Source organism: Harpia harpyja, chromosome 24 (assembly GCF_026419915.1).
Source record: "Harpia harpyja isolate bHarHar1 chromosome 24, bHarHar1 primary haplotype, whole genome shotgun sequence".
Taxonomy (NCBI): Eukaryota; Metazoa; Chordata; class Aves; order Accipitriformes; family Accipitridae; genus Harpia; species Harpia harpyja.
The window spans coordinates 847,987-871,317 of record NC_068963.1 but is presented as its reverse complement, the minus strand read 5'-3'; the positions used below and the strand labels follow the sequence as shown (position 1 = coordinate 871,317).

General features: G+C 48.3%; 1 protein-coding gene across 2 annotated transcripts; it reads left to right on the top strand.

The window, feature by feature from the left end:
- Positions 1-1,548: 1,548 nt before the first annotated feature.
- Positions 1,549-23,024, top strand: LOC128135778 (deleted in malignant brain tumors 1 protein-like). Of its 2 annotated transcripts, XM_052774841.1 has the most exons (13): positions 1,550-1,743; positions 3,310-3,376; positions 6,829-7,039; positions 9,023-9,346; positions 10,791-11,114; positions 12,321-12,644; positions 13,844-14,167; positions 14,637-14,960; positions 15,398-15,721; positions 17,716-18,039; positions 18,865-19,188; positions 21,209-21,532; positions 21,849-23,024. In XM_052774841.1, the coding sequence occupies exons 2-13, from the start codon at positions 3,320-3,322 to the stop codon at positions 21,857-21,859; spliced, it is 3,195 nt and encodes a 1,064-aa protein (XP_052630801.1). In that variant the 5' UTR covers positions 1,550-1,743; positions 3,310-3,319; the 3' UTR covers positions 21,860-23,024. The 2 variants fall into 2 exon arrangements, with proteins under 2 accessions (XP_052630802.1, XP_052630801.1); XM_052774842.1 differs by lacking the exons at positions 21,209-21,532; positions 21,849-23,024 and adding an exon at positions 20,452-20,803 and having other exon boundaries at positions 1,549-1,743.
- Positions 23,025-23,331: the final 307 nt, after the last annotated feature.

Genomic DNA, 23,331 nt, shown 5'->3' with positions numbered 1-23,331 from the left:
TTTAGGAAAGGGTGTGCAGGCAAGACAGCGTTGCCATTGCACCTCTTGATCCATCCTGATAAAGCCTAAACCAGGTGATGGGTTTCAGTGAAGCAAGGCCACTTCTGCAAGATGTGGTAGGATTTAGAAGCATAGCCTTGTCCTTGTGCTGAAAGAGGTGTAGTGCAGGATGGGATCTTCCTGGGGACCACAGCCAAAAGCATCCCAGATAATCAGCCTTCTACAAGATTAGATGATTATGCCCACAGAGAGGCTTTGGGGAATCAAAGAAGGGGATGGACCTTTGTGGATCTTGGCCAAGAGACGGCTCTGTGGTTTGTGCTCCACTGAGCTTGCAGGGAAGACCAGCTCCTACAGCTGCCAAAGTACTGCTTGTAATTAATGACAGCCTTACTTCGTGATAGAGGCAGGCAGAGACACCGGGGGATGGCTCCAGGCTTAGCAAGACACTGTCCGGAGAGGGAAGGCTGTCCCAGGGACAGTGAGTAGTGCCATGGTTGGCACGTCTGCATTGAGGTCTTGAGCAACGTCCCAGCCAGAAGATGACCTGAGTTAGAGAAAGCGTTCTAGTCCTGTTGGCAGTCAAGGCCAGGCCAACTTTATTGCACACCCACTCATGGCCAAGCTCCCTAGAGACGATGCTGAGCAATGGTCCTGTGGGCTAAGCTTGCCCACATAGCTAGTGCAAATGCAAAGAGGGGGTCTAGGATTTTGCTGAGTGGTGGAGGGTGCGGTGCGATTCTCCCAGCATCACATCACCTACCCTTCAGGATGTCCGCCTCCTCAGCCAGCCCTGGGGCATCTTCCCCCTTAGACACCTCCAGTGCGGGTGTCTGAGTCTGACACCTGACTGCAACTGCCGCCTAGGAGTGCCTGATGATCTCTGCTGAGCATACAAGGTATCTAAATGCATTTTCCAGATAGAGAAGTTGGCACGAGGTGGATCCTACCCATGATAGCAGCAGCATCATATCCCTGCTCAGCAGTGTGACTATGTGGGTGGTTCAGCCTTGTAGGGGATCTGGAAGCCTGGCTGTCCCATCCAGGGACAGAGCATCCTGCCACATGCACATCTGGCTTTGTTAAGACCGGGAGGAGGTCTCACACCAACCAAAAAATTAACTGGATTGTGAACACACACAAAGCTTGCAGCCAAATTTCACAAAGACTTCCCGTCTTTTGGGACAAACAAGGGACAAAAGCTGGAAAAAAAACTTCCCCTGTTGGAAGATGCTGCTTTCAGCAGTGGGAAAAGGTTTCTTATGTCTTCTCACGCTGCATTACCGGCATGGGATCATACCCATTTTCCCAGCTAAGCCTGGGCACTGATGCCCTATTCCTGCAGCTGCAAGAAGCCGGTCATGGAAGGCAACTTGCAAACCCCTGTCTCCCCCCATCCCTGCCACTGATGGTCCAGAATCGGCTGTCCTGAGAGGACTTGTTTGCTCTGCAGATTCCCAAAACAGCCCAATTTCACAATCATGCAGCTTACGCGATGCTCATGGCCCAAGAGTCACTTCCTGGCAGAGGCTTGGCTTTTCATACTTGTTGAGTGCCTGCCACGGGGCGCAGAGGGAGTTTTTCGAGGTGGAGGGGAGGAGCTGTGACAAGGGGGACTTCTCAAATAGCCAGTGCTTTGGGTGCATGTCCTGCCTCCTCCCTGCCCTGCTCTCCCGTGGAGACAAGGAGCGCACGGTATCTTTGCCACCAACATGAGGCTTGTCCTCCTGGCATGTCTCTGGGGTAAGTGAGGTGGGATTTTTTTCTCTTTGCTTCTGTCTTGGCATCTCTTTGTCAGTGGTTCTCCTCTTCCACTATTGCTTCTTCTACAGCCCGCAGCACAAAGCAAATGGGACACTGCAAGGAACTGAAATGCAATTGGTGGTATTTGATAGCTGAGTGTGGACACTCAGATCCCCTCAGATGTCACTAGACGGCCACAGGTGGACAGCTGGGTGCTGCCCCACCTTGGCACCAATACCCAGACACCTTGAGAAGTGTCTCATTCGGGAACTGAATCTCAGTGCTCGTGAGCAAAGACAGCAGCACACGAGGTGGGCTTCCCTGCCCCTGTTTATCTGCTGTGGGTTCCTAGCCTCTGTGGGTTCGTAGAATCATGGAGTGGTTTGGGTTGGAAGGGACCTTTCAAGGTCAGCTAGTCCAAGCCCCCTGCAATGAGCAGGGACATCTTCAACTAGATTGAAGGTTGCTCAGAGCCCCATCCAACCTGACCTTGAATGTTTCCAGGGATGGGGCATCTACCACCTCTCTGGGCAATCTGTGCCAGTCCTTCACCACCCTCATCATAAAAAATGTCTTCCTTGTATCTTCCTTCGTTCCTGTGCATCAGGGATGAGACCAGACCTGGTGGCAATGGGCAGAGGCACTGAGCATGCTGAGTGGGTACGGTACGTGGGTAGGCACTTCAGGCTCCCAAGAGGATATGTTGTCTGAATGCCACTGGAATTTACAGAGAAGGGGGATAACCATTAGGTATCTCAGCCCATAAACCTTAGAAGTAGATTAAAAAAAAAAAAAAAGGCAGATGGGTAAATGACTTGTCAGCAGTTCTGCCCTTGTCCAAAGCTGTTGGTCAATGCTTGGGATCTTGCCAGACTGCCGCATCTGGGAGCAGAAATCATTGTTTGTTTTCAGCTCTTCTTTGTTGTTGACCTTCTACAGTGGGCACAAAGTCCCCTTCTCCTGAGTTTCCAGGAAAAACAGGTCCTGGCAAGTCTTTCCTCAGGCTTTCCCTCCCAGGGTTTGCCTCCACCTCTAGTTAATCCTCAGGGAAATCTGCTGAATGGGAATAGCCTCTTTGCACAAGGCTCCAGACACAGTCCACCTTGAAGACGCTTCTTTGCGCAACCCCAGTAGCAGGCCCATAGCTGTTCCCGTGGCATTTCATTGCTGCCATTAATGTCTGCAGGACTGACAGCAGTCCTGGGGTTAATTTTGTCTGGTGCCTGCCTGAAGTTCAGAGACAGCAATGCTTCTTCATGGTCTGGCCCTGACCAGCAGGCAAGAATAAAAATGCTGTGCTGCTTGCAACTCATCACATTTTCAGCAGTTTTGTTCAGTAGTGTACCTCTTGCCTGGCTGTTGATGAGAGCTGGGTGTCACACCAAGAGTCTTTAGGCAGAGACTCCAGCCCCAGTTCGACCCTCTGCTGCTCTGGACACCAGCCCTAGGATGAGATTGGTATGCATCAGCCGAGACTCAACTCTTTCCACTGGCTGTCACAGGAGCCTAGATTAATCTAATCTAATCTAATCTAATCGTCTAACCTGTCTGGACACTGACTTTCAGGTGACTGAACATGGACAAGAGAAACCCCAACTACTCTGAAGCACAGCCTCGTCCTTGTGCTGAAAAGGTATAGTGCAGGATGGAATCTCCCTGAGGACCACAGCCAAAAGCACCTCGGACAATCAGCCTTCTACAAGATTTAGATGATCGTCCCCACAAAGTGGCTCTGGGGAATCAAAGAAGGGGAAGAACCTTTGTGGACCTTGGCCAAGAGATAGCTCTGTGGTTTGTGTACCCCTGAGCCTCCACAGAGCTTGCAGGGAAGGCCAGCTCCTTGCAGTGGTGCAGCTGCCAAAGTACTGCTTGTAATTAATGAGAGCCTTAATTCCTGATAGAGGCAGCCAGAGACACTGGGGGATGGCTCCAGGCTTGGCAAGACACTGTCCAGAGAGGGAAAGTTGTCCTGGGGCAGGCAGCAATGCCTTCCCTCCTTGCCAGTGGGGTTGACAAATCCATGTTGAAGTCTTGAGCAATGTCACAGCTAGAAGATGACCTGACTAAAAGGAATTCTACTGGCCCTGTTGGCAGTGAAGACCAGGCCACCTTTATTGCACACCCGCTCATGGCCAACACATTCTGCCCAATGAACACCAGGTCAGGAGCTAAGACATAAAAGGAGAGATATAAAACTGCAAGATATTCTCTAAACCCACTAAAATTAGGACCAATTTTTTTTCCCTCTTTTATTGTCAGGATGCTGAGTGCATCAATAGGGCTTAATTGTTTGAGCCTGGAGCCAACACCCACACCCTCTGGCCAGGGGCTCCATTTAAGCTCAGCATTGAAAATTCAACCCTTACTTGAGCTCTGATGTGGGTATGCCTGTTTCCAGCCTTGTTCCTGAGCTGTTGCTCAGGATTTTTGCCCTGGATTGACCTTGGTGCTGGCTCATTACCTTGTCTTCACCTGATGATTATTGTACTGTTGGGAGGTCCCATTGCTCTCATTATCCTTCTCTGCTCTTCTGGTGCTGTGGGACTGTTCCCTGTGGGTGAGCTCATTGGTTTGCCTGTGTGGTGGCTGCCCTTAGCTCCTGTCTTTTATTCCTTTAGAGAACAGCTCTGTTCTAATAATCTATAGTCAAATGCCTTCACTCACATGCTGTGCTCCAAATGTCTGTCTGCCCTGTTCAAACACTTGCATTCAAGCCACACGTGGCTTATCCCGCACCTAGCACAATGTTCCTTTCCTTCCCATCCTGTTAACGCCACAGATTTATGTCAATGCTGCAGCACGGCTTTGCATGAACAAATTATGTTACATGCTTCTGAGAAGACTTCAGGAAAGAGCAATGCAGCAGACTCCCTTCCTCCAAATCCAGGGAGGGGAAATAAGCCAAGGCAGAATGTTTTCAAAAGCAGAGGGAGATGTAGGAGCAGAGGAATGCAGAGCTGCTCCACTACTTGGCCAAAGGCCTATTGTTTCCAGTAAGTGGGGACAAAGAAGATATATAGGGTTATATTAAAGGTCAATAGGAATAGGATTGAAGGGTAAACAAGGAACTACAAAGCCAATTGAAGTTGAAGCAAATGGTAAATAGTAGGCTGAAGGAACAACGGCTACTTGAGAAAGACATATCTCAATTGAAAATGTGAAATATGAAGGCAGAGCAGGGAGACTAATTGGCACCTCTGACAAAGATCCTGCCATGAGGACTCAGTGGCTCCCTTCAAAGGCATAGAAGGTGTTGCTGATATTTTATCCACAGCAGATAAGATTTGTTCATTGTTGCTCTGATATCTCATGGGGTCTCTCCTCTTGGCATATGGTCTCTGTCCCTCTTGCAGCCTGCTCTGTTCCTTTCAGTTGCTGGCTCAATTTTCTTCATGGCATGTGATTCAGTAAGATTCACCTCTTGATACTTTTACCGTGCAAATATGACTCAAAATGTGCTTCCTCTTCCATCTAGGAGTCTTCCACACTTGCATAATGTGGGGGGGTGGGGGGTGGGAAGAAGTATGAAAGACCAAATAAATTAAACAACCTGAGTATCTGGTATGATCTAAAGGGTTTCTGCATTTGGCCTTGGTCAGTGCCATGGTTTGGCTCAAAGGTAAGAGCTACCAAGGTGGCCAGGGACCTAGAGCACATGATCAATAAGGAGAAGCCAAAAGAGTTGAGTTTGTTTCTTCTGAAGAAGAGAAAGCAAAGGATGATGAAATAGAAGCTTAGGATCACTTGAAGGTCAGCAGTAAAGATGAAAAAGCCAAAAGCTTCTTGACAGGGGTAGGACAGATAACCAGGCAATCAGACAAGCCCTGCACCTTATATTGTTCCTCATGACTCCGAATGTTCATCCTGGACATCTCCTAGATTCAAGGCCAATCATACCATCACAGATGTCCAAGAATTCATCCATAATCTGTGTCCATGAGAACAACTGGTCCATGGCATAGAAAGCATCTTCATCAGGCTGAATATGAACTGGTGACTGAGAGTTTGGCACTGTAGGTCTCAGAAAGTCTGCTTTTTCCCAGGAGTGCACCAGTGAAAAACACTTCTCTAAGGGAAGACTTAGTCCTGAAAATAAACAAACCGCAGGCTAACTTAAAGTTTTTCTGAAAACAAACATTATTTTAATCACCAGTATTAAATATCAGAAGTGTAGGTTCACCAGTGTTATTTATCCAAGCTGACATTAAGCAGACTCCTTGCAAGCCATATCTCCAGGGGCCATGTTTATCTTCTGCTCCCTACTTCAACCTCTTACTTGCACATGCTGTGTCCCTGTCCTGGGACAATATCTCTCGTTGCACACTTTGATCCTGAAGTTCTCATTATTGCAAGTGGTTTACAGTGACTTCATGAATGTGGCCCCATCCAGTTCCTAAGACACCCTTCCCCGTCACCACTATATGGAGACTGTGTTTCGCTGTCCCCCAGTTCAGGCAGGAGTTATTCCACAGAGTCGATGAGGTAGGAAGGGACCTCTTCTTCCTTATCTTGTCCAGCCCCCTGCTCAAGCAGGGTCAGCTAGAGCAGGTTGTCATGGACAATACTAAGTCAGGTTTTGGATATCTCCAAGGATGGAGACTCTATAACCACTGTGGGCAGCCTGTTCCTGTGTTTGAGCACCCTCACAGTAAAAAAAAAGTGTTTTCTTGTTTTCCATATGCTCCCCATTCCTAGAGAGCATTTAAGAGTCAGAGGAACAGGCAGACACAGAGATCACTCCTGCCTTCTCCAAGAAGACTTCCTAGGGCACTGCCTGTTCACAAGCTAGTCCTGCCAGGAGAATGGCAGTTTTAGAAGTGCCAGAAATGGTTTACTTTTTGCCAAAACAACAGAGGAAGAAAGATACAGTGCTTTCTAGCAGGGACTATTTTTCCTTAATATGTTGATGAACAGAAGAGCATGGGAGGAGGGAAGTAGCATAGGGAGATGCAAGGAACAGGAGGGAGGGGGCCAGTATTGGAGGGTGAAGGGGGAGAGGCCAATTAAGGGGAGGAGTCAGGGTAAGAAATATTTGTCATCTACCTCCCATCTTGGTCCCTACTGTCTTCTCTCCTGCTTCCCCAGCCAGCCACTGAGTCTGTCTCTCCAGAAGGACGATCCTCCTGCTCTATCCTGCCAACCAGGTCTTCAGGAGCTGGATTGTATAAGGTCTTTGCTGGTACCATGGGACCACTGGGAAATCTTCTCCCACCCAGGGATACCCACAGTGGGAGCCTGGCTGCCTTTGCTGGAACCAGGATGGAAACTGTGCTCTTCCTCTTGGCATGTCTTTGGGGTAAGTTTTCTCCTTTGCTCCTGGAGAACAGGGTTCTGGATACGGCCCGATAAATGGGACTCGTGATGGATTGACCCCTCTTGTATCCCCAGCCTTGGCAAGGAAATGGGTTTTGTGGCTGGAGTAAGTGACTGAAGATCCAGAAAGCTTGAGTTTTAACCCCTGGCACTGGAAAAGGGCTTGACGTTTCTGAGACAAAAGAAGACTGTAGTAGAGCTGATAATTTGGCTTCTGAAGGTCACCTAGAGATTTAGAGGCATTAACAATGCAAACATACAGAGGCAAACCCTGGGAACAAACAAATGCAAGCATAAAGACAGAGCTTCCTTTGACTGATCTGTGTAATCCAGAATGTAGTCCTGTTTTTTTCCTCCACCCTAGAGTCACAGTCTGTGTTGGAGCCAGGACCTAAGAGTGAATAAGCATAGCAGACCTCTGTTGCCTCCCTGTCAGAGTCAGTGCTTAGTGCAGCTGCATTTGTGTCCTGCAGATCAGCATAATCCAATAATTTAAACTAAAAAAGTAGTAAAACAATTGGATAAGGATTATCCTAAGACAGTGATGTTGTTGGTTTTTAACAAAATCTGTTACAAGTTGAGGCTGTTTCAGGGGCTAGGATGAAGTAAAGGCTGTGCCAGATCTGCAAATGATGAAGGAGGATGATCTCGGAATTTGAAGCTTGTTAGAAAAATATCCGTGCTTTCCAGCAGCATAGAAGGGTGGACCTGGCAAGCCTTAGATGGCAGCCCTTGCTCTAAAGCCTCTGATATAAGCTTATAAAGGCTGTGGGGAGCAGCACCCAGGATGAAAGATGTAGACACAGTTTAAGCATCTGACAGGGCCTTTCTGAGTAAGGAGGGATCTTTGGCATCTTCTGCCAGGCTTAGATCCCAACAGTAGCCTGGATTTTCCTTATACCCATAACGGGAAAGAGGCCTTTCTCCACCTCAAGTCTTCCTCCCTTATGGATGGATGTTGATTGGAAATACCTTCTTTTCTGCATTGTATGGGAGTCCAGTTGTTTAGCACGGACAACACTGCAACTGTCAGCAGCTGGGAGGTGAATCCTACCCTATGGACTGTAGGTAGTTGCCTCAGTGTAGGTGCCTAGAGCCATTGGAGTTGCCCTAGTTTCTCAGTCCTGGACTCCAACTACTGCTCTGGAGGCTGCAGGCCTACAAATGGCACTAGAAACCTTCATTTAGGTGAACAAACTACGCTCCACATGGCACCAGGTGAGCAAGCTCTGGATAGCAAAGTTCTGACAAGCATCTTGGACAAGGATGTGGATACCCTAATTTGTCCCCAGAGAAGTGACCTGAAAGCTTCCTTCGATAACTTGCACAATACAGGGAGAGTGGCAGAACTCAGGAGGAATGGCCACAGTCTTGTGCATGGAGCAGGGAGCTGCACAGTGAGGGTGGGGAGGGATGATCTCAGCCCCATGGTGCCACAGTAGCTCAGGTTGTGTGGAGGCATATACTCCGGGACCTCCACCATCTTCCTAAGGACCATAATCTGAGGTTTTCCTCTCGTCTTCCGTGCAGGGTAGTCTAGGGTCTCCGTGGTGTGGAGCTGTCACACACCATGTTGGAGGGCATGTTGGGACTGTTGCATGGCTGGCAATGATTGGTTCTCATTCAAGGTTTTGAATATCTGGCGTGTGTCTGGCAGAGACATATTAGTAGGAATCCCATGATCGGATCTGTTGTAGGTGACTAAGATCTTGCAGCTGCTTATAGAGATGCAGCGATGTGTTAGAGGTCCTAACACCATCTGTGCAAGAAATTTACACCACTAATTAGCCATCAAGCTTTTCTTATAATGTTCCTGCTGGAAAAAAAGTGGTGAGCATTTCAGCAATCCTTCTCCAGACAGACCCAAAATGGCATTATTCCTGCAAGAGCAGGATGTTACGTTCTCCACTATCAGCCAAAACCTGGCTTATGCCCATTTTCCACCTTGGCTTCTTTTGGGATTCAGGTGTTGCCAACTCAGCTCCCATCAGGCTTGCAAGTGGCCCCAGCCGCTGCGCGGGGCGGCTCGAGGTGCTTTGGGAACAGCAGTGGGGAACCGTGTGTGATGATAGCTGGGATCTGTCCGATGCCATGGTCGTATGCAGGCAGTTGGACTGTGGGGACGCACTGTCAGCCCCTGGCTCGGCTCACTTTGGTCAAGGAACTGGTCGTATCTGGCTGGATGACATGAACTGCACCGGTACAGAAGCGGACCTTACTGCCTGCAGGACCAGACCCTGGGGAGAGCATAACTGCAATCACGAAGAAGACGCAGGCGTTGTGTGCTCAGGTAACTCATGTTTCCACCCCTCCCCTTGTGACCTCAGGAGGCTGTGCTGTGTAGAGGGATGTTTTTAAGCCTGTTTGCAAAATTTTATTTCTCCATCAGTGCTACCCTCAGGGCTCAGGATGGGGATGGCTGCTTCAGGCAGTGGCCTGTACCATGCCAAGGACAACGTTGTCCAGCTCAGTTAAACAGTGTGGGGGGGGGGCAGTGGTGTTTGTGCTCATCCTGTTACTGGGGCAGAACAGAGATCATAGTTTTTTTCCCCCAATCTACATTATTCTTGCCTCTTATGCCATCACCATGAATTTAACAGGTAAGGAGACTGAAGAATCTCCACCGGGACGCACATGCTTTCCATGCACATATTTCATGGCTGAAATATGCCAGGGAAGTTGAGCATTTATGTGGCCTCTTTCCGTTTGTATTTTGTGACAATACTCTCTCCTTATGGATGTGTTTATTCTCCAGACTGGGACTGGGATGACAGATCCAATTGTGGGTCACTTGTCTCTGAGCCAGTCCTAACTTGGATGTCACAGCATGATGCTAATGAATGCTGAGCTCCAGGAATTGGTTGGGGAAAGCTTGAAGGTGTGCCCTACCCCTCTACATCATAGTTAACTGGGGAGTAAAGCTTAATCAAGCGGGCCATGAACCCCAGGAGGTAGAAAGGGGATTGGGAGGTTGACGGGCTGTCCATTGCCCTCTTTCAGGTCAGTATTTCCCAAATGCTGCTCCACTCAGCCCTGAACAACAAACCAAATTTCCAAACTGGAAATCCCCTACTTGGATCTGGAATGGGATTCAGGGCCATATTAAGACCCAGACATATGTATGTCTAAATGCAGGTGTCACCACTAGGGCTGGGTGTCTTCCTGTTGCAAGCAATGGAAACCTAGGGTGGAGTCAGCTCTCCACACAGAGTTGCCAAGTGCAATTAGAGATGCCCTGGGTCATCTCACAACCTGGCAGATAAGATACAGGCCCTAAGGGAGACTCTAAAGGGGAATATCTATGGCATCACAAATGCTGCTGGACGCTTATTTGGGCAATTGAATCATATGCCAATGTTCGGCCAGCTGAGCAGCTCCAGAGATGTCATTGACTAACTAGAATTTCAGGATCCATCTCACATGAAGACACCAAAAGGTCTACAACACATGTGGGTGCCTTGACCTGTAGCGAGTCCCCACCCCTGGAGTAACATCACAGTGGGAATTGCACAGTCCTATTTCATAAGGGATTCCTAATCTATGCTGTTTATCTCTCTAATTCTGAACTCTGAAACCACAGAGGAAGATACAGAACTTGATCCTCATCAGCCTTTACCTTGAACAGTCCTGGGCACTGCTAGTGGAGATCTTTCCTTGCCTTTGATCTCTAGGCAATCTTTCCATATGCAATCCCATATCATGTTCTTGTTGTTTTTTTCCTTTTTTTAATGCAGAAAGTAAAAAACCAGTTAAGCTGCGATTAGTGAATGGCTCAAGTCGCTGTGCTGGAAGAGTGGAGGTGCTTTATGGCCAGCAATGGGGAACTGTCTGTGATGACAACTGGGATATAATTGATGCTGAAGTCGTATGCCAGCAGCTGGGCTGTGGGACCGCTCTATCTGCTCCTTCCTCAGCTTACTTTGGGCGAGGGCCTGACCCCATTTGGCTTGATGATGTGAACTGCAAAGGTACCGAAGCTGCCCTCTCTGAATGCAGTGCAAAACCTTGGGGAAGCCATAACTGTGTGCATGGAGAAGATGCTGGTGTTGTGTGCTCAGGTAAATGCCACTCTGCGTGACACGAGTGGGTTTTGTGGGGTGTGGAGAGATGCTGGAAGTGCTGTAGGAGGCCCTGTTCCCTTTGGAGCAGCGCTGACCCCAACACTCAAGAGAACTGTAAGATAAAAAGTGATTCATACTGTTAAGCCCTAAAGTGGTCTTGCCTCTTCTTAATTAAAATCCACCACAGGAGCCACTGGTAAAAGACAGCGGTGCTGCAGGAATTATTTGTAGGGCTCCCCACACACATGGCCAGTGGATGCCTCGGTAGAGCGTCCTCTCTCACTGCAGAGATCAGTGGCTTTGGCAGCCCCACCATCCCACCCTCATGCCAGTAGACTTAGTTCCTTCTGAAGTTCCCCAAAAACTCTTGCAATAAGTGAGGTTCTTCCCATGTCCCACATTGTCCCTCCCAGTGTATTAGTATCAGTTCCTCCCATGTAACCAGAGCCCCGAGGTTACACCTCCAAGTCTCCCGTCATGATTCCCAGAGCCACCTACTCCTTCCCAGTTCACCAGCTGTCTGGTCAAGCAAGAGGCGGCATATACCACAGCTGCTTTACCATTAGGCCTTTGCTGGTGGGCCAGTTATTATGAATACGCTGATTGCTTGGACAACATTGGAAGGAGAAGAGTTGGTTTCCATCTGCCTTTCCTGTAACGAGGTACTAATTAGTGTCTTTCTTCTGTAGCCACATACAGACTTTTGCAAAGTTTGTAGGGACTTCATATATTGTGAAATCCACATTTTGTTCATTGACTTGTGGATAAAAACAGCATTAACTTGAGGTTGAAGAGAGAGTAGGAGAGTGATTCTGGCACCTCTACGTATCTAGCAATTTCTGGGGCCTGTTAAGGTTCACAAGACATCTATAAGGGGCTGGCAGCAAGACACACAGCAGACCTGAAACCCCTTGCAATGGCAGACAGAGGCTAGAGCATCTTAAAAGCACTGGACATCCACATTTAAGCAAGGGTGGGGCTTGCCCTCTTCAATCCCAAGTATATTTAAGCTTGTAAAATCCATTGGTGAACACTGAACGCTGTGATGGTGGAGGAAGTGCTTGTGTTGCCTCTTTATGCAATGTTTTCCCATGCAAAACTGTGAGAGATGCTATGTTCATTGCCAAGTGGAGGACAGACACACCAGACTCGGCACCAGCTACTTTCCTGATTTTTTTTTTTTTTCCTTTTTTTTCCCTGTAGGCTTTGCAGAACCTGCCCCACTTCGATTAATGGATGGGTTGACCCACTGCTCTGGGAGAGTCGAGGTGTTTTATGGCCAGCGCTGGGGAACTGTGTGTGACGATGGCTGGGACTTGGTCGAGGCAGAAGTGGTGTGCAAGCAGCTGGGCTGTGGGCAGGCCTTGTCGGCTCCCCACGGGGCTTACTTTGGGCAAGGATCTGGTCCCATTTGGCTGGATGATGTCAGCTGCACAGGGACAGAAGCTGCTCTCTCCCAGTGCAGAGACCCTTCTTGGGGAAGCCATAACTGTGGGCATGGAGAAGATGCCAGCGTGGTTTGTACAGGTACCCATCAGTCATGGCATGTCATGGGGGAAGTTGTTAGTGGGTGACCCTTTCCGACAGATCCTGAGGCCCAGGTCCTTCAGGACAAATAGGTCTTCCAAAGAAAGTGACACGGAGTGCTTCAAAAGTGCTTCGGAAAAAGATGTGTCTAAACCTATAGACAATTCTGACCTCTCTTTCCTCATTGAAACCTTTTTCACGAATTGCTTCTGGAGGCCAGTTTGCTATAGCAGACAGAAGAAACACTCATTTTGGGGTGTTTTCTCAGCTCAGCTACTCTTCAACTCAATAATTTTGCACTTTCTCATAGTGCAACAGAAAAGAGCATGTGGAGTAGGAGGGATCTTCTGCTGGTTAAGTCAGCTACTGCCCAGGCCATCCACGGCTGGCAGCTCTGGGTCTCTACCATCATTCTTTCTCTTGTTCCTCTTCCTTCACACAGATTCACAAAAATACATCTGTCAGGGATGCCTGTAGGTCTTCCAGTCCACTGCTCTGGCCAGCCAGTCCTGAGCAGTTCCCATCAGCAGTTGCGTAGTCTGGGGAGGAGGGATTCATATCTCAGACCTTAGATGTGAAAAATGCAGATGATAAATCTAACAGTGTGGGTTAACCTCACACCTGTGAAGAAAACAGGCACCTCCAGTGAGATTTGTCTGGCCTGTCTCATAGTCCCCAGCACCAGATACCTGATGTTCACCAACACCAGAGCTAGAAAATTTCAGCATCTGATATTAGCAGTCCTCAATGAACACTTTCTGCTTTACCAGAATTCTGATTCCAGATGCTAAGAGTCCTTAACACAGCCTAGACCATAAGGCAACCTGGTGCTCCTGGACCAGTGTTAGACCACAGGTCCCTGTCCCTTCCCAACTCAGCTAGCCAGCCCAGTGATACTCCCCCTAGCCTCATCCACCACAATAACAGGCTGCAGGCATAACTGTCATCTTCTGATGACATTTCAGACAGAGCTGGCTGATTTTAGTAGGTGCTAGTCAACAAGACATGTCCACGGAACCACCGCTCTAAGAGACTGAAATTGCTGCAAGGGTCTACTGAGCTGATATGAAAAAATGAGCAATGTCTGTCTATGCCAGACTGATGTAACCCAGAAGTGAGCAGCACAGTGCAGTGCTCTACCCTGTCAGCACAGACCAAAACACAACAGAGAATTGAGGTCTTCATTTTTCTCAACACAGGGTTTGCTGAGCTGCTTCCAGTCCGCCTGGTGAACGGTTCGAGCAACTGCGCTGGTAGAGTTGAGGTGTTTCATAAGCAGCAGTGGGGAACCGTCTGCGATGACAGCTGGGATTTGACAGATGCTCAAGTGGTGTGCAGGCAGCTGGGCTGTGGGACAGCCGTCTCAGCCCCTGGCTCTGCTCGGTTTGGACAAGGAACCGGCCAAATTTGGCTGGATGATGTGAACTGTGCTGGGGCTGAAACCATCCTCCATGAGTGCCGGGCCAAGCCTTGGGGAGACCACAACTGTAACCACGGAGAGGATGCTGGTGTGGAATGCTCAGGTACCACTAATGCATGTCATGAAATGTGGGGTATGAGGGATGGCCTGTATTTGTAGGAAGAGTGCCAACGGCCCTGGACATCTCATCGGGACTAGGGTGCTGCCAACTTTGTTAGCCAGTCCTGATGGCCAGGCTTGTAGAGGCTCACAAGTGAGGACTCAGCACTCTCAAATGCACTGTTTCCACCAGTGCTCCGTTCTCTCCTCCCTATTTCAGTGCTCTGCTGTTAGGGAAGTAACCTGGGTACTCATTTATGATCACTCTGCAGGTGATTGATTTATTGCAAAAGCTCCAGTCAAGGAATGTGGGATCAAGCTGTGAGGCCATAGACATCTAGTGCCAGTTTAGAGATCATGGACCCAAGCCCTGTTGGCTTCCAGATCCCTGAAAGGAGGGATTTTTGCCCTCTGCACAGAGCTCTGAAGCATGCAAGGCTCCCCAAACACTTTGCAATTGTGTTTCGGTCCAGGTGTTACGGAACCACCTCCCATCCGGCTCGTGAACGGTCCGACTCATTGCGCTGGGAGAGTCGAGGTGTTTCATGAGCAGCAGTGGGGAACCATCTGTGATGACGACTGGGATACAGCTGAAGCCAGCGTTGTGTGCAGGCAGCTGGGCTGTGGGGCAGCGCTGTCAGCCCCGGGTTCAGCTCATTTTGGGCAAGGGCCTGACCCCATCTGGCTGGACAATGTGAATTGTGCAGGGAACGAAGCTGCCCTCTCTGAGTGTAAGGCCCAGCCTTGGGGGTCCCATAACTGCAAGCATGGAGAAGATGCTGGTGTTGTGTGCTCAGGTAACCACCGTCTGTGTCCGTCTGCATGACAGGGAAGGTTTGCTATTACCAAGAGGGGTATTTATGTACCACCCCAGCAGCAGGCTATCTTGAAGTGCCCTGAATCTGGGTCGTGAGGTCTCTTTCATCATAGTGGAGATCTCTTAAAAATTCCTCTGTTTTTTGTTTTTCTTTTTGGCGTGTGTGTAGCTGTTCTTGTAAACAGAAGCTGCGTGCTTTCCTTGACTTGGATTTCTTACTTATATACTGCAGAATATGGTACACAGTCTGTTGTCCACTTAACTCTGAATACAAGAACTGGAGAAGATATCCCAACATTAGGAAACTGGATAAATGCATCCTCAATGTCTTTAGGCTCACATAGATTTTATCTTATTTTTAATCAGTCAAATGGCAACTTAATGTATATCTATCCCTGCCCTTGTTTTTTTCTTCAGATGTACCAAGAATAGCTCCACTGAGGTTAGTGAATGGACCAAATCGTTGCAGTGGGAGAGTTGAAGTTTTTTATGGCCAGCAGTGGGGAACGGTATGTGATGACTACTGGGATATAAGCAATGCTGAAGTTGTTTGCCGACAGCTGGGCTGTGGGAGAGCACTATCCATTGCAGCCTCTGCTTATTTTGGAGAAGGATCTGGCCCTATCTGGCTGGATGACGTGAACTGCACAGGGAGTGAAAATGCCCTCTCCAAATGTAAAACCACTCTATGGGGAGTCCATAACTGTAGGCACGGAGAAGATGCTGGTGTTGTGTGCTTGGGTAAGTCTCACTTGTGTCACCACTTGCTTGACTTCTGTGGTATGTGGAGGGATGTTTGAAATGCCATAGGGTACCCTCTTCCTGTCTTGTGACTCTAAAACCATAGTATGTGCAGAGATAGTGCTTCAAACAGGGATGTGGGTGAATCCACCTGTGTACCCCTCTCCTTCCCATTCAAAAGCTAATCATAACATTGTGGTGCTGCAGTCCAGCCTGCTGCTGGCTGTGCAGAAGAATTTAAATTTGGGACTCTTTCCCACATGAGTTACCAGCAAACCTGGTGGCATTGCAGGACTGGTGTGATTTGCCCTGTTAGAGAGGGTGTAGGGTCACTTGGACTCTTCTACTGCTGCCAGTGACAACCCCAATGAACATAGGCCATTTGAAAAATCAAGATATGCTCCCCATTTTCCTCTCTCTTTCCTCTTCCAGATAAGAATATTAAAAAATTTTGCAGAAATCCTCTTACTCTACCTCTCCTCCTCCCTCACTTGGTAGAACCACTTTCATGACACCTTTTTTCACCAATGTTTTTCTAGCTTTTTCTCTGAAACCTCCACAGTTGATACAAATTTCCTCCAAGTGTTGCAGCACTGCACTTTGTTGCCACTAGAAGGAAACCTTGAGCTCATTGTCATTACCTGGAATTTATTCTACAGCCTCTTGCCTCTTTGCAGGGCATAACTACCATTTATTCTTTGCATCTGCCTTTTGTTAAGACTGTTACATCCCTTTTCTGTTTCCTCAGCCTCTTCCCAGTTCCCTCTTGGGACACTTTTTTAAGCTTCTCCTCATTCCTGTCATTCTTCTCTGGTTTCTCCTTAACTGTTGGGCATATTTCTTTTAGTCTGTTATGCCAGCTGAGGCTTTGCCAGTGCTGAGTAGCTCTGAAGGCTTGGTTTGTATAACTCGTAGCACTCCCATTTATATGTGTTCATGTCTTTCTCAGAACAGCCTGATATGGTGGTGTGTCACTCTCACTCCTCTATATCCCTTAAATCCCTCCGAGAAGACTGGTTGCTTAATTCATTCTTCTTCATCCTCTATATGATCATTTTACCTTCCAGAAGTGGTGAACTTTTGCCTTGCCCTTGCAGGAGACAAACTGTTTTCATCTGGTTGCTTGCCCACATCTTGAAAACACCCTGTGGATTCACTGATGAAACACAGATGCCTGTCTCCGAATTAAACATCCTGATGTCCCTTTGTAGCCAGTGAGGACTGAGTCAGTGCAGTCAATGGCAGGATTTGGCCCATCCTGATGCAGATGCCCAAAGCAGATTAAAGAAATTGCAACCCAACAGTGCTCCTTTCCTTCCATTCACTATAAAGGGTACTGAGGGTCCTCAGCAGAGTTGTAAAAGTGACGTTCAGCTGCCTAAACATAGGTGTCTATTGTCATCTGAGATGTCCCACTATATCCCACCCAGTCTCTAATTGCAGGTCCAGAAGGGCACCAATCTCCCTTGAGTCCTGCATCAAGTCTCCAAATCCCATCGGGATGTCTGGGATTCCCTGGGCATCTCAGATGGCACCAGGTACCAGCGCTCAGGGAAGCCAATCAGCCCCTGGAAGTTTATGCTTAAGGGCTCCAAGTCTAGCTGAGGTGAATCATACCCCAGTTTTCTTGCCGTGTTCCCTAAAGAGGTCTTTCTTGCTAATTCCTTTGCCTTAGTCTGTGGGGTTTCTTGCACTTGCTGTCTGGGCGCAGGTGTCTTTCTAGTCAAAGACAGAGGGGGAAAGAAGGCTTTAAGGACTTCAGATTTTGGGGGTGAGATCCATCAATACATCTCCTTTCTTCAGTTTTGGACAGCATCTTTCCTTGACTTTTGGGGCAAGAAGAGGGAAAACAATGACACTGAACTTTCTTTCTCCATGCTGCTTGTCCCTGTAGGTCATACTAAGCCAATGGGTACACACTGTGTTTGCTGACGTGGCTAGCAGGAACCTGTTTGCCAGAATAAAACTTACCTGGTCTTACCTTTTTGGTTCAGGTGTTCCAGAACCAGCCCCGATCCGACTAGTGAATGGTTCAAATATCTGCTCTGGTAGAGTCGAGGTGTTTCATGAGCAGCAGTGGGGAACCGTCTGCGATGACAGCTGGGATTTGACAGATGCTCAAGTGGTGTGCAGGCAGCTGGGCTGTGGGACAGCCGTCTCAGCCCCCGGCTCTGCTCAGTTTGGACAAGGAACCAGGGGAATTTGGCTGGATGATGTGAACTGTGCAGGGGCTGAAAATGCCCTCTCTGATTGCCAGGCAAGGTCTTGGGGAGAGCACAACTGTAACCACAGAGAAGATGCTGGTGTGGTCTGCTCAGGTACTGTTATGCCATGTAATGTGGGGTGCATGGGGACTATGTTTCAAGAAGAGGTGCCTGTGGCCCTGGGGGACACGTTTTACCATGATATTGCTTTTAGATGAGATACAGAAGGAGTGAATCCAATCCTATTTTAGATTTCTTAGGGGATCCAAGACACCTGTACAGTGCTTGGGAATACAAGAGAGGACCCAGTGCTCCTCTAGAGCATCAGCTGCAAACCAGGCAGAATAAACTGGCTCCCAAAATGGGCATGTGTATTTAGTAGCTAAAATCCCACCTGCAGTATGGGCTAAGTGGGGAGAAGGCAGGCCCAGGTGCTGTGGGGTGTCATCAGTGGGTGATGTGTGGGAGGGTTGTGTTGAGTAATGAGGTAAAGGGCACTCTCCACTCCAAATCACAGTGGCGCAGCATCGTGACAGAGACCTGTGCCACAGTTACTGGGGAATATTCCTGGGAAGGTGATCTGGGGAGGAAAAACAAGGGGGACAGGCTGCCCTGGCTATCCTTGACCTCTGCAGAAAATGGGAGTGCTGTGTAGCCAGTGATGGCACTGGTGGAATCTGCAGCTTACCCTGGGGCCCCGAGCCAAGAGTTCAGCTCCTTGAAGCTCTCGCCAGCAGTAATCTGCCGCAGGTACAAATGGGCTCTGAGACAGTGCCACCTCATCAAGGCAGCAACGCTGACTGATGCTCTGGTGATCAACATCCACGTCTACAGCTTTTTTTGGCACAAGACACCTGTAAGGAGGGGTTTTTGCCCTCTGCACAAAGCTCTGAAGCATGCAAGGCTCCCCAAATACTTTGCAATTATGTTTTGGTCCAGGTGTTACGGAACCACCTCCCCTCCGGCTCGTGAACGGTCTGAATCGTTGTGCTGGGAGAGTCGAGGTGTTTCATGAGCAGCAGTGGGGAACCATCTGTGATGACGACTGGGATACAGCTGAAGCCAGCGTTGTGTGCAGGCAGCTGGGCTGTGGGGCAGCGCTGTCAGCCCCGGGTTCAGCTCATTTTGGGCAAGGGCCTGACCCCATCTGGCTGGACAATGTGAATTGTGCAGGGAACGAAGCTGCCCTCTCTGAGTGTAAGGCCCAGCCTTGGGGGTCCCATAACTGCAAGCATGGAGAAGATGCTGGTGTTGTGTGCTCAGGTAACCCCTGTCTGTGTCTCAGTCTTGATGGAGTTGGGGAATTGTGCTGGGGAAATGTCTTCATCCTCAACAGAAGGTCTTCTCTGAGCTCATGATGCTCCTAGTGTGTGCTATTAATCACCATGGTGTATAAATGCATAGCTGTGTAATTTATACAACACTCATGGCCCTGGCCATGGTCAGCGGTCCCCACTGATTCAGAATTAGGGAGTTACCATCAGCAAGCCCCAGGCTCATAGCTGTATCAAGGTTTGTATTCCATACCTCAGCTCCTAAAGGCTCCAAGATTTTTCCAGGGCTGGACAGGTCCCAGAAATATCCCATTCCTGCTGAGGTACAGGCTTGTGGTGTCGTATAGACAGAGTCACCACTAAGTCTACACTTTTACATGAAGATCACAGGTAAAACTAAGCAGTGTTGTCAGCAAGTCTTGGTGTCTGGCTGATTGGGAAATTTACTTCGTGCCATCAGGTAAAGCAATAAAATGTCCCATTTCAGGATTCATAGAGAAGTTTAGAAACCTGAAACCACTGAATGTGTCTTTGCAGCACTTGTATCTAAGTGTTTTTTCAGTTTTCTCTCCAGTGTCTCTTGCAATCTGCAGTCCTGAAGAAACCTCTTGCTTTGTTAAAGCAATTGGGAGGCTCATAGGATAGTTCAGGTTAAAGGGACTACGGGAGTTCTCTACACCAGTCTCCTGCTCAAAGCAAGGTCAGCTATGAGGTCAGACCAGCAGACCTTTATCCAGGCTCAAAAACCTAGTCTGACAATCTTTCAGGGCAATCCTAAACAATTCCAATATTTTCTTTAAAATCAGGCATCCCGGTTTCTCAACTTTTAGCTGTTCTTTTCTACATTTCTGGGATGTCTGAGTGAGAAGCTAGCAGAGCTTTCCTGGAGTCCCTCCTTCCTTCTATGAAAAGCTTTGGGAATCTTTGGGAGAACTCAGTGCTCTTTCAAGCGGTGTCATCTCCCCTACCATGAACATAGCAAAGTACATGCCTGCAGCTGAGCTGGTTGAAATGCTGTCACCCAGTGCTGGGTTCTCAGCTATGGACAGGACAGACCCTTTGTTAAACACCTAATTTTAACCTCCTCTTTTGACTAACTTGATTTGGCACACTGCTTCAGTGCAGGAAAGGGTTGGCTGATGCTTTTTAAGAGCATTTATTGTCCAATTCAGCTGGCTTGACTGGCCATGAGAGTTTTCGAGGAAGGTTAAGTGTCTATTAATATACATCACCATAATCTGCTTTCTCCTAGCCAATTATTCAGAACACATATGGTGAATATTGCAGTAACTGGAGTAAAAGGTGTAAGACCAAAAGAAAGTTTCAGGAATATGGGCACTGGACAGTCTGTTCCCTGATGGACATTATGAAGCTTCACTTATGTGACCCAGTTTATCTGATCATGCATCATGTTCCTGGACATAGGTACCTAATGCTATATAAGACACCTAACAGTATGCAGACATCTATGTGGGGCTGGCTGATGTGATCCTGGAGCTAAGAGACCCACACCCTTCCAACATGACAGCTGGAGGATGGCAAGGATGCCCCAGCGCATCTCAAATGGGAAAAGACACCTAATTGGAGGCTCTTGAATTGCTCCCATTGCACGGGTTTTGTCTGTAGATTACATTACTTTTTTACTTCAGAGCTCAGCCTAGCAGATTGCTATTTATTCAGAGCAGGCACAGCGTCCCGTGTCACCGTAGCATTGGCAGCGATTCAAACAAACCATCTGAAACCTGCCTGCTTGGAAGGGATGCATTAGCATGTCTTACTGGCTGGGAGACTGAAATACCGCTCCCAGACCTAAGTGGGACATTTCTGCCAGTCTGCAGGCAGTGCAGAGCCACATAGACTTTGGGGTAGCCCTGAATGGACACCTAAAGTGTCCTCTTTAGCCATCTGTTCTTCATCCGTGGGACAGCCTGGTTAGCACTCGTCCCCTACAATGTGTCAGGTGCAGTGTATTTGTGTGCATTTATCCTTTTTGGTTGCTTTTTGTGCAGGTACTCCAGAAGTGCCTCCAGTCCGGCTGGTGAATGGCCCCACTCGTTGTGCCGGGAGAGTCGAGGTGCTTCATAGCCAGCAGTGGGGGACGATCTGTGATGACAGCTGGGACTTGAGGGATGCTGCAGTGGTGTGCCAGCAGCTGGGCTGTGGGATGGCCATGTCCGCCCCAGGTTCAGCTTATTTTGGGCAAGGTTTTGGCCGTATCTGGCTGGATGATGTGAAATGCTCTGGTAAAGAATCAGCCCTCTCCGAGTGTACAGCGAGGCCTTGGGGAGTCCATAATTGTAATCATGGAGAAGATGCGGGCATCGTATGCTCAGGTAACCTTCATCCATGCCTTGTCCTACTAGGCATTAGTCGATACTAAGCTTCTAGGCTGGATGTTGGGGCTGGTGGCTCTTTGTCCTTTCCCGGTCTAACCTTCTTGTCTTAGACAAGTACCATGGGGTGTCGTTGGAGGTGTGGACTTGGAGCTTGCTGTTTTGAGGGATGATTCCCATCCCTCCATGTGACATTTTTCCTATTTGCATTTTTTAAATATCACTAAATACTATATCCACACTAGTAAATTTCAGTGGCTTGTTAGGCTAAAGCAAGCTGCTTTTACAGATCTGGATTGCTTACATTTCCTTCCAGGTGGGATCTAAACATCACAGATTGTTCCAGAGTGGAGAAGAGAGATGATATTGCCAGCCAACACGAGTATGACATTCATTTAACCCAAACAAAAGTGATGTCTGAAGTCCAAAGACCATGCAGTACAGAAGCAAACAACTGAGACTCTGTTCTATCACACTCAAATGCGAGCACCAAACTGATGCGCCCAAATCAGGGGCATCTTTGCCCTGGGAACCTGTTCAGTTAATGAAGAGAGAGAGGCAACTGCATGGGGCAAGACAGTCCAGCTACCCTCTGAATCACCTCAGATGCCTCTCACTCCCCTGACTATAGAAGGAACTTTAGGTCATGTTGTGACTAATTTGGGTACCTCTGTGCTTGCCTGCACATGGTCCCACTGGCCACAATTCCTGCCACAAGACAAGTTTCCAGGCATCTTCTCTCAGGGGTGGAGGGAATATTTGCAGAACACTGTTGGGCACTTGAAGTCAACTTGAATCCTTGCACCGTCTCACATTAGCATCCCTTCCCTGCCCAATAGGTCATACAGTTCCCATGCCAATTCATCCTCTTCTGCTGATATTGCCTCTAATACACAAAAGTTGTCTTGTGCTGATGGTAGGGATAGAGTATATAAACATTTGGCTCTTGCTGTATGGGCTTGGACAGCCTCGGGTAGCTAGCACCCTTCCCCCAGAAGTGTTCACGTACTGCCGTGAAGTCCTCACATAGCTTGCCCTCTCATAAGTAGGACAGACTGAAACTTGTGGCCCTCTGAGACATTCCCTCCAAGCCTTAAACCATTTTTGTGCCTCTTCTCACCTTCTGTTAAAAAAAAAAAAAAAAAAAAAAAAAGACATGTACCTGAACTTCCTGTTCCTGTGAGTCTGTGTGATGCTCTGTGTTGTGGTCAGATCACCACCAGCTTCACCTCATTTCTGCCCTCCCCAGAGCCACACTAAACTAGGGCACCTCCCAAAAGCATGATGATATGAACTGCTTTAGACCTGCTTTGGAATGAGGTGAACTGGTCTGGGGGAGGTGGACGAGAAGACGCAGTCATCTCTCCTTCCCATAAAACTAGCTTGAGTTGGCCAGCTAACTTGGAGACACCCGATGTCAATATTGAGCTGAAGACCTTTGCTCTTTGCTTCATTGGGATTAAAGTGTTTATGTTGTGCTGACAGGCACAAAGCACCTTGCTTTTTGGAAAGCAACAAATCACAAAAAAATTCTGTGTTGAAGGCTAGGTCTTGCTTGGACATCCCTGAAAGGGGAAATTATCCACTTGTAAAGTGCCGGCTTTGGTCCGTGTGAAAAGTGAAGGAGGAAGTGGGGTGAATTGTTCCCTATGGGGGGCAGTTGTCCCCCGCCGAGGAGGGACAGAGAAACCTTCAGAGATAAGCTTGTGTTGTGCAATGTTCAATACCCTTCCCAAGGCTCTTATGGCTGCCCTTGTTACCGATCTGAATGTTAGTGGAGGCAAATGTTTCTCTGCAGA

Coding starts and splice junctions, on each gene's coding strand:
- LOC128135778 (XM_052774841.1), top strand. CDS start 3,320: ATGGACAAGAGAAACCCCAACTACTCTGAAGCACAGCCTCGTCCTTGT. Junction 9,347..10,790: donor CGCAGGCGTTGTGTGCTCAG/GTAACTCATGTT, acceptor TTTTTAATGCAG/AAAGTAAAAAACCAGTTAAG. Junction 14,168..14,636: donor TGCTGGTGTGGAATGCTCAG/GTACCACTAATG, acceptor GTTTCGGTCCAG/GTGTTACGGAACCACCTCCC.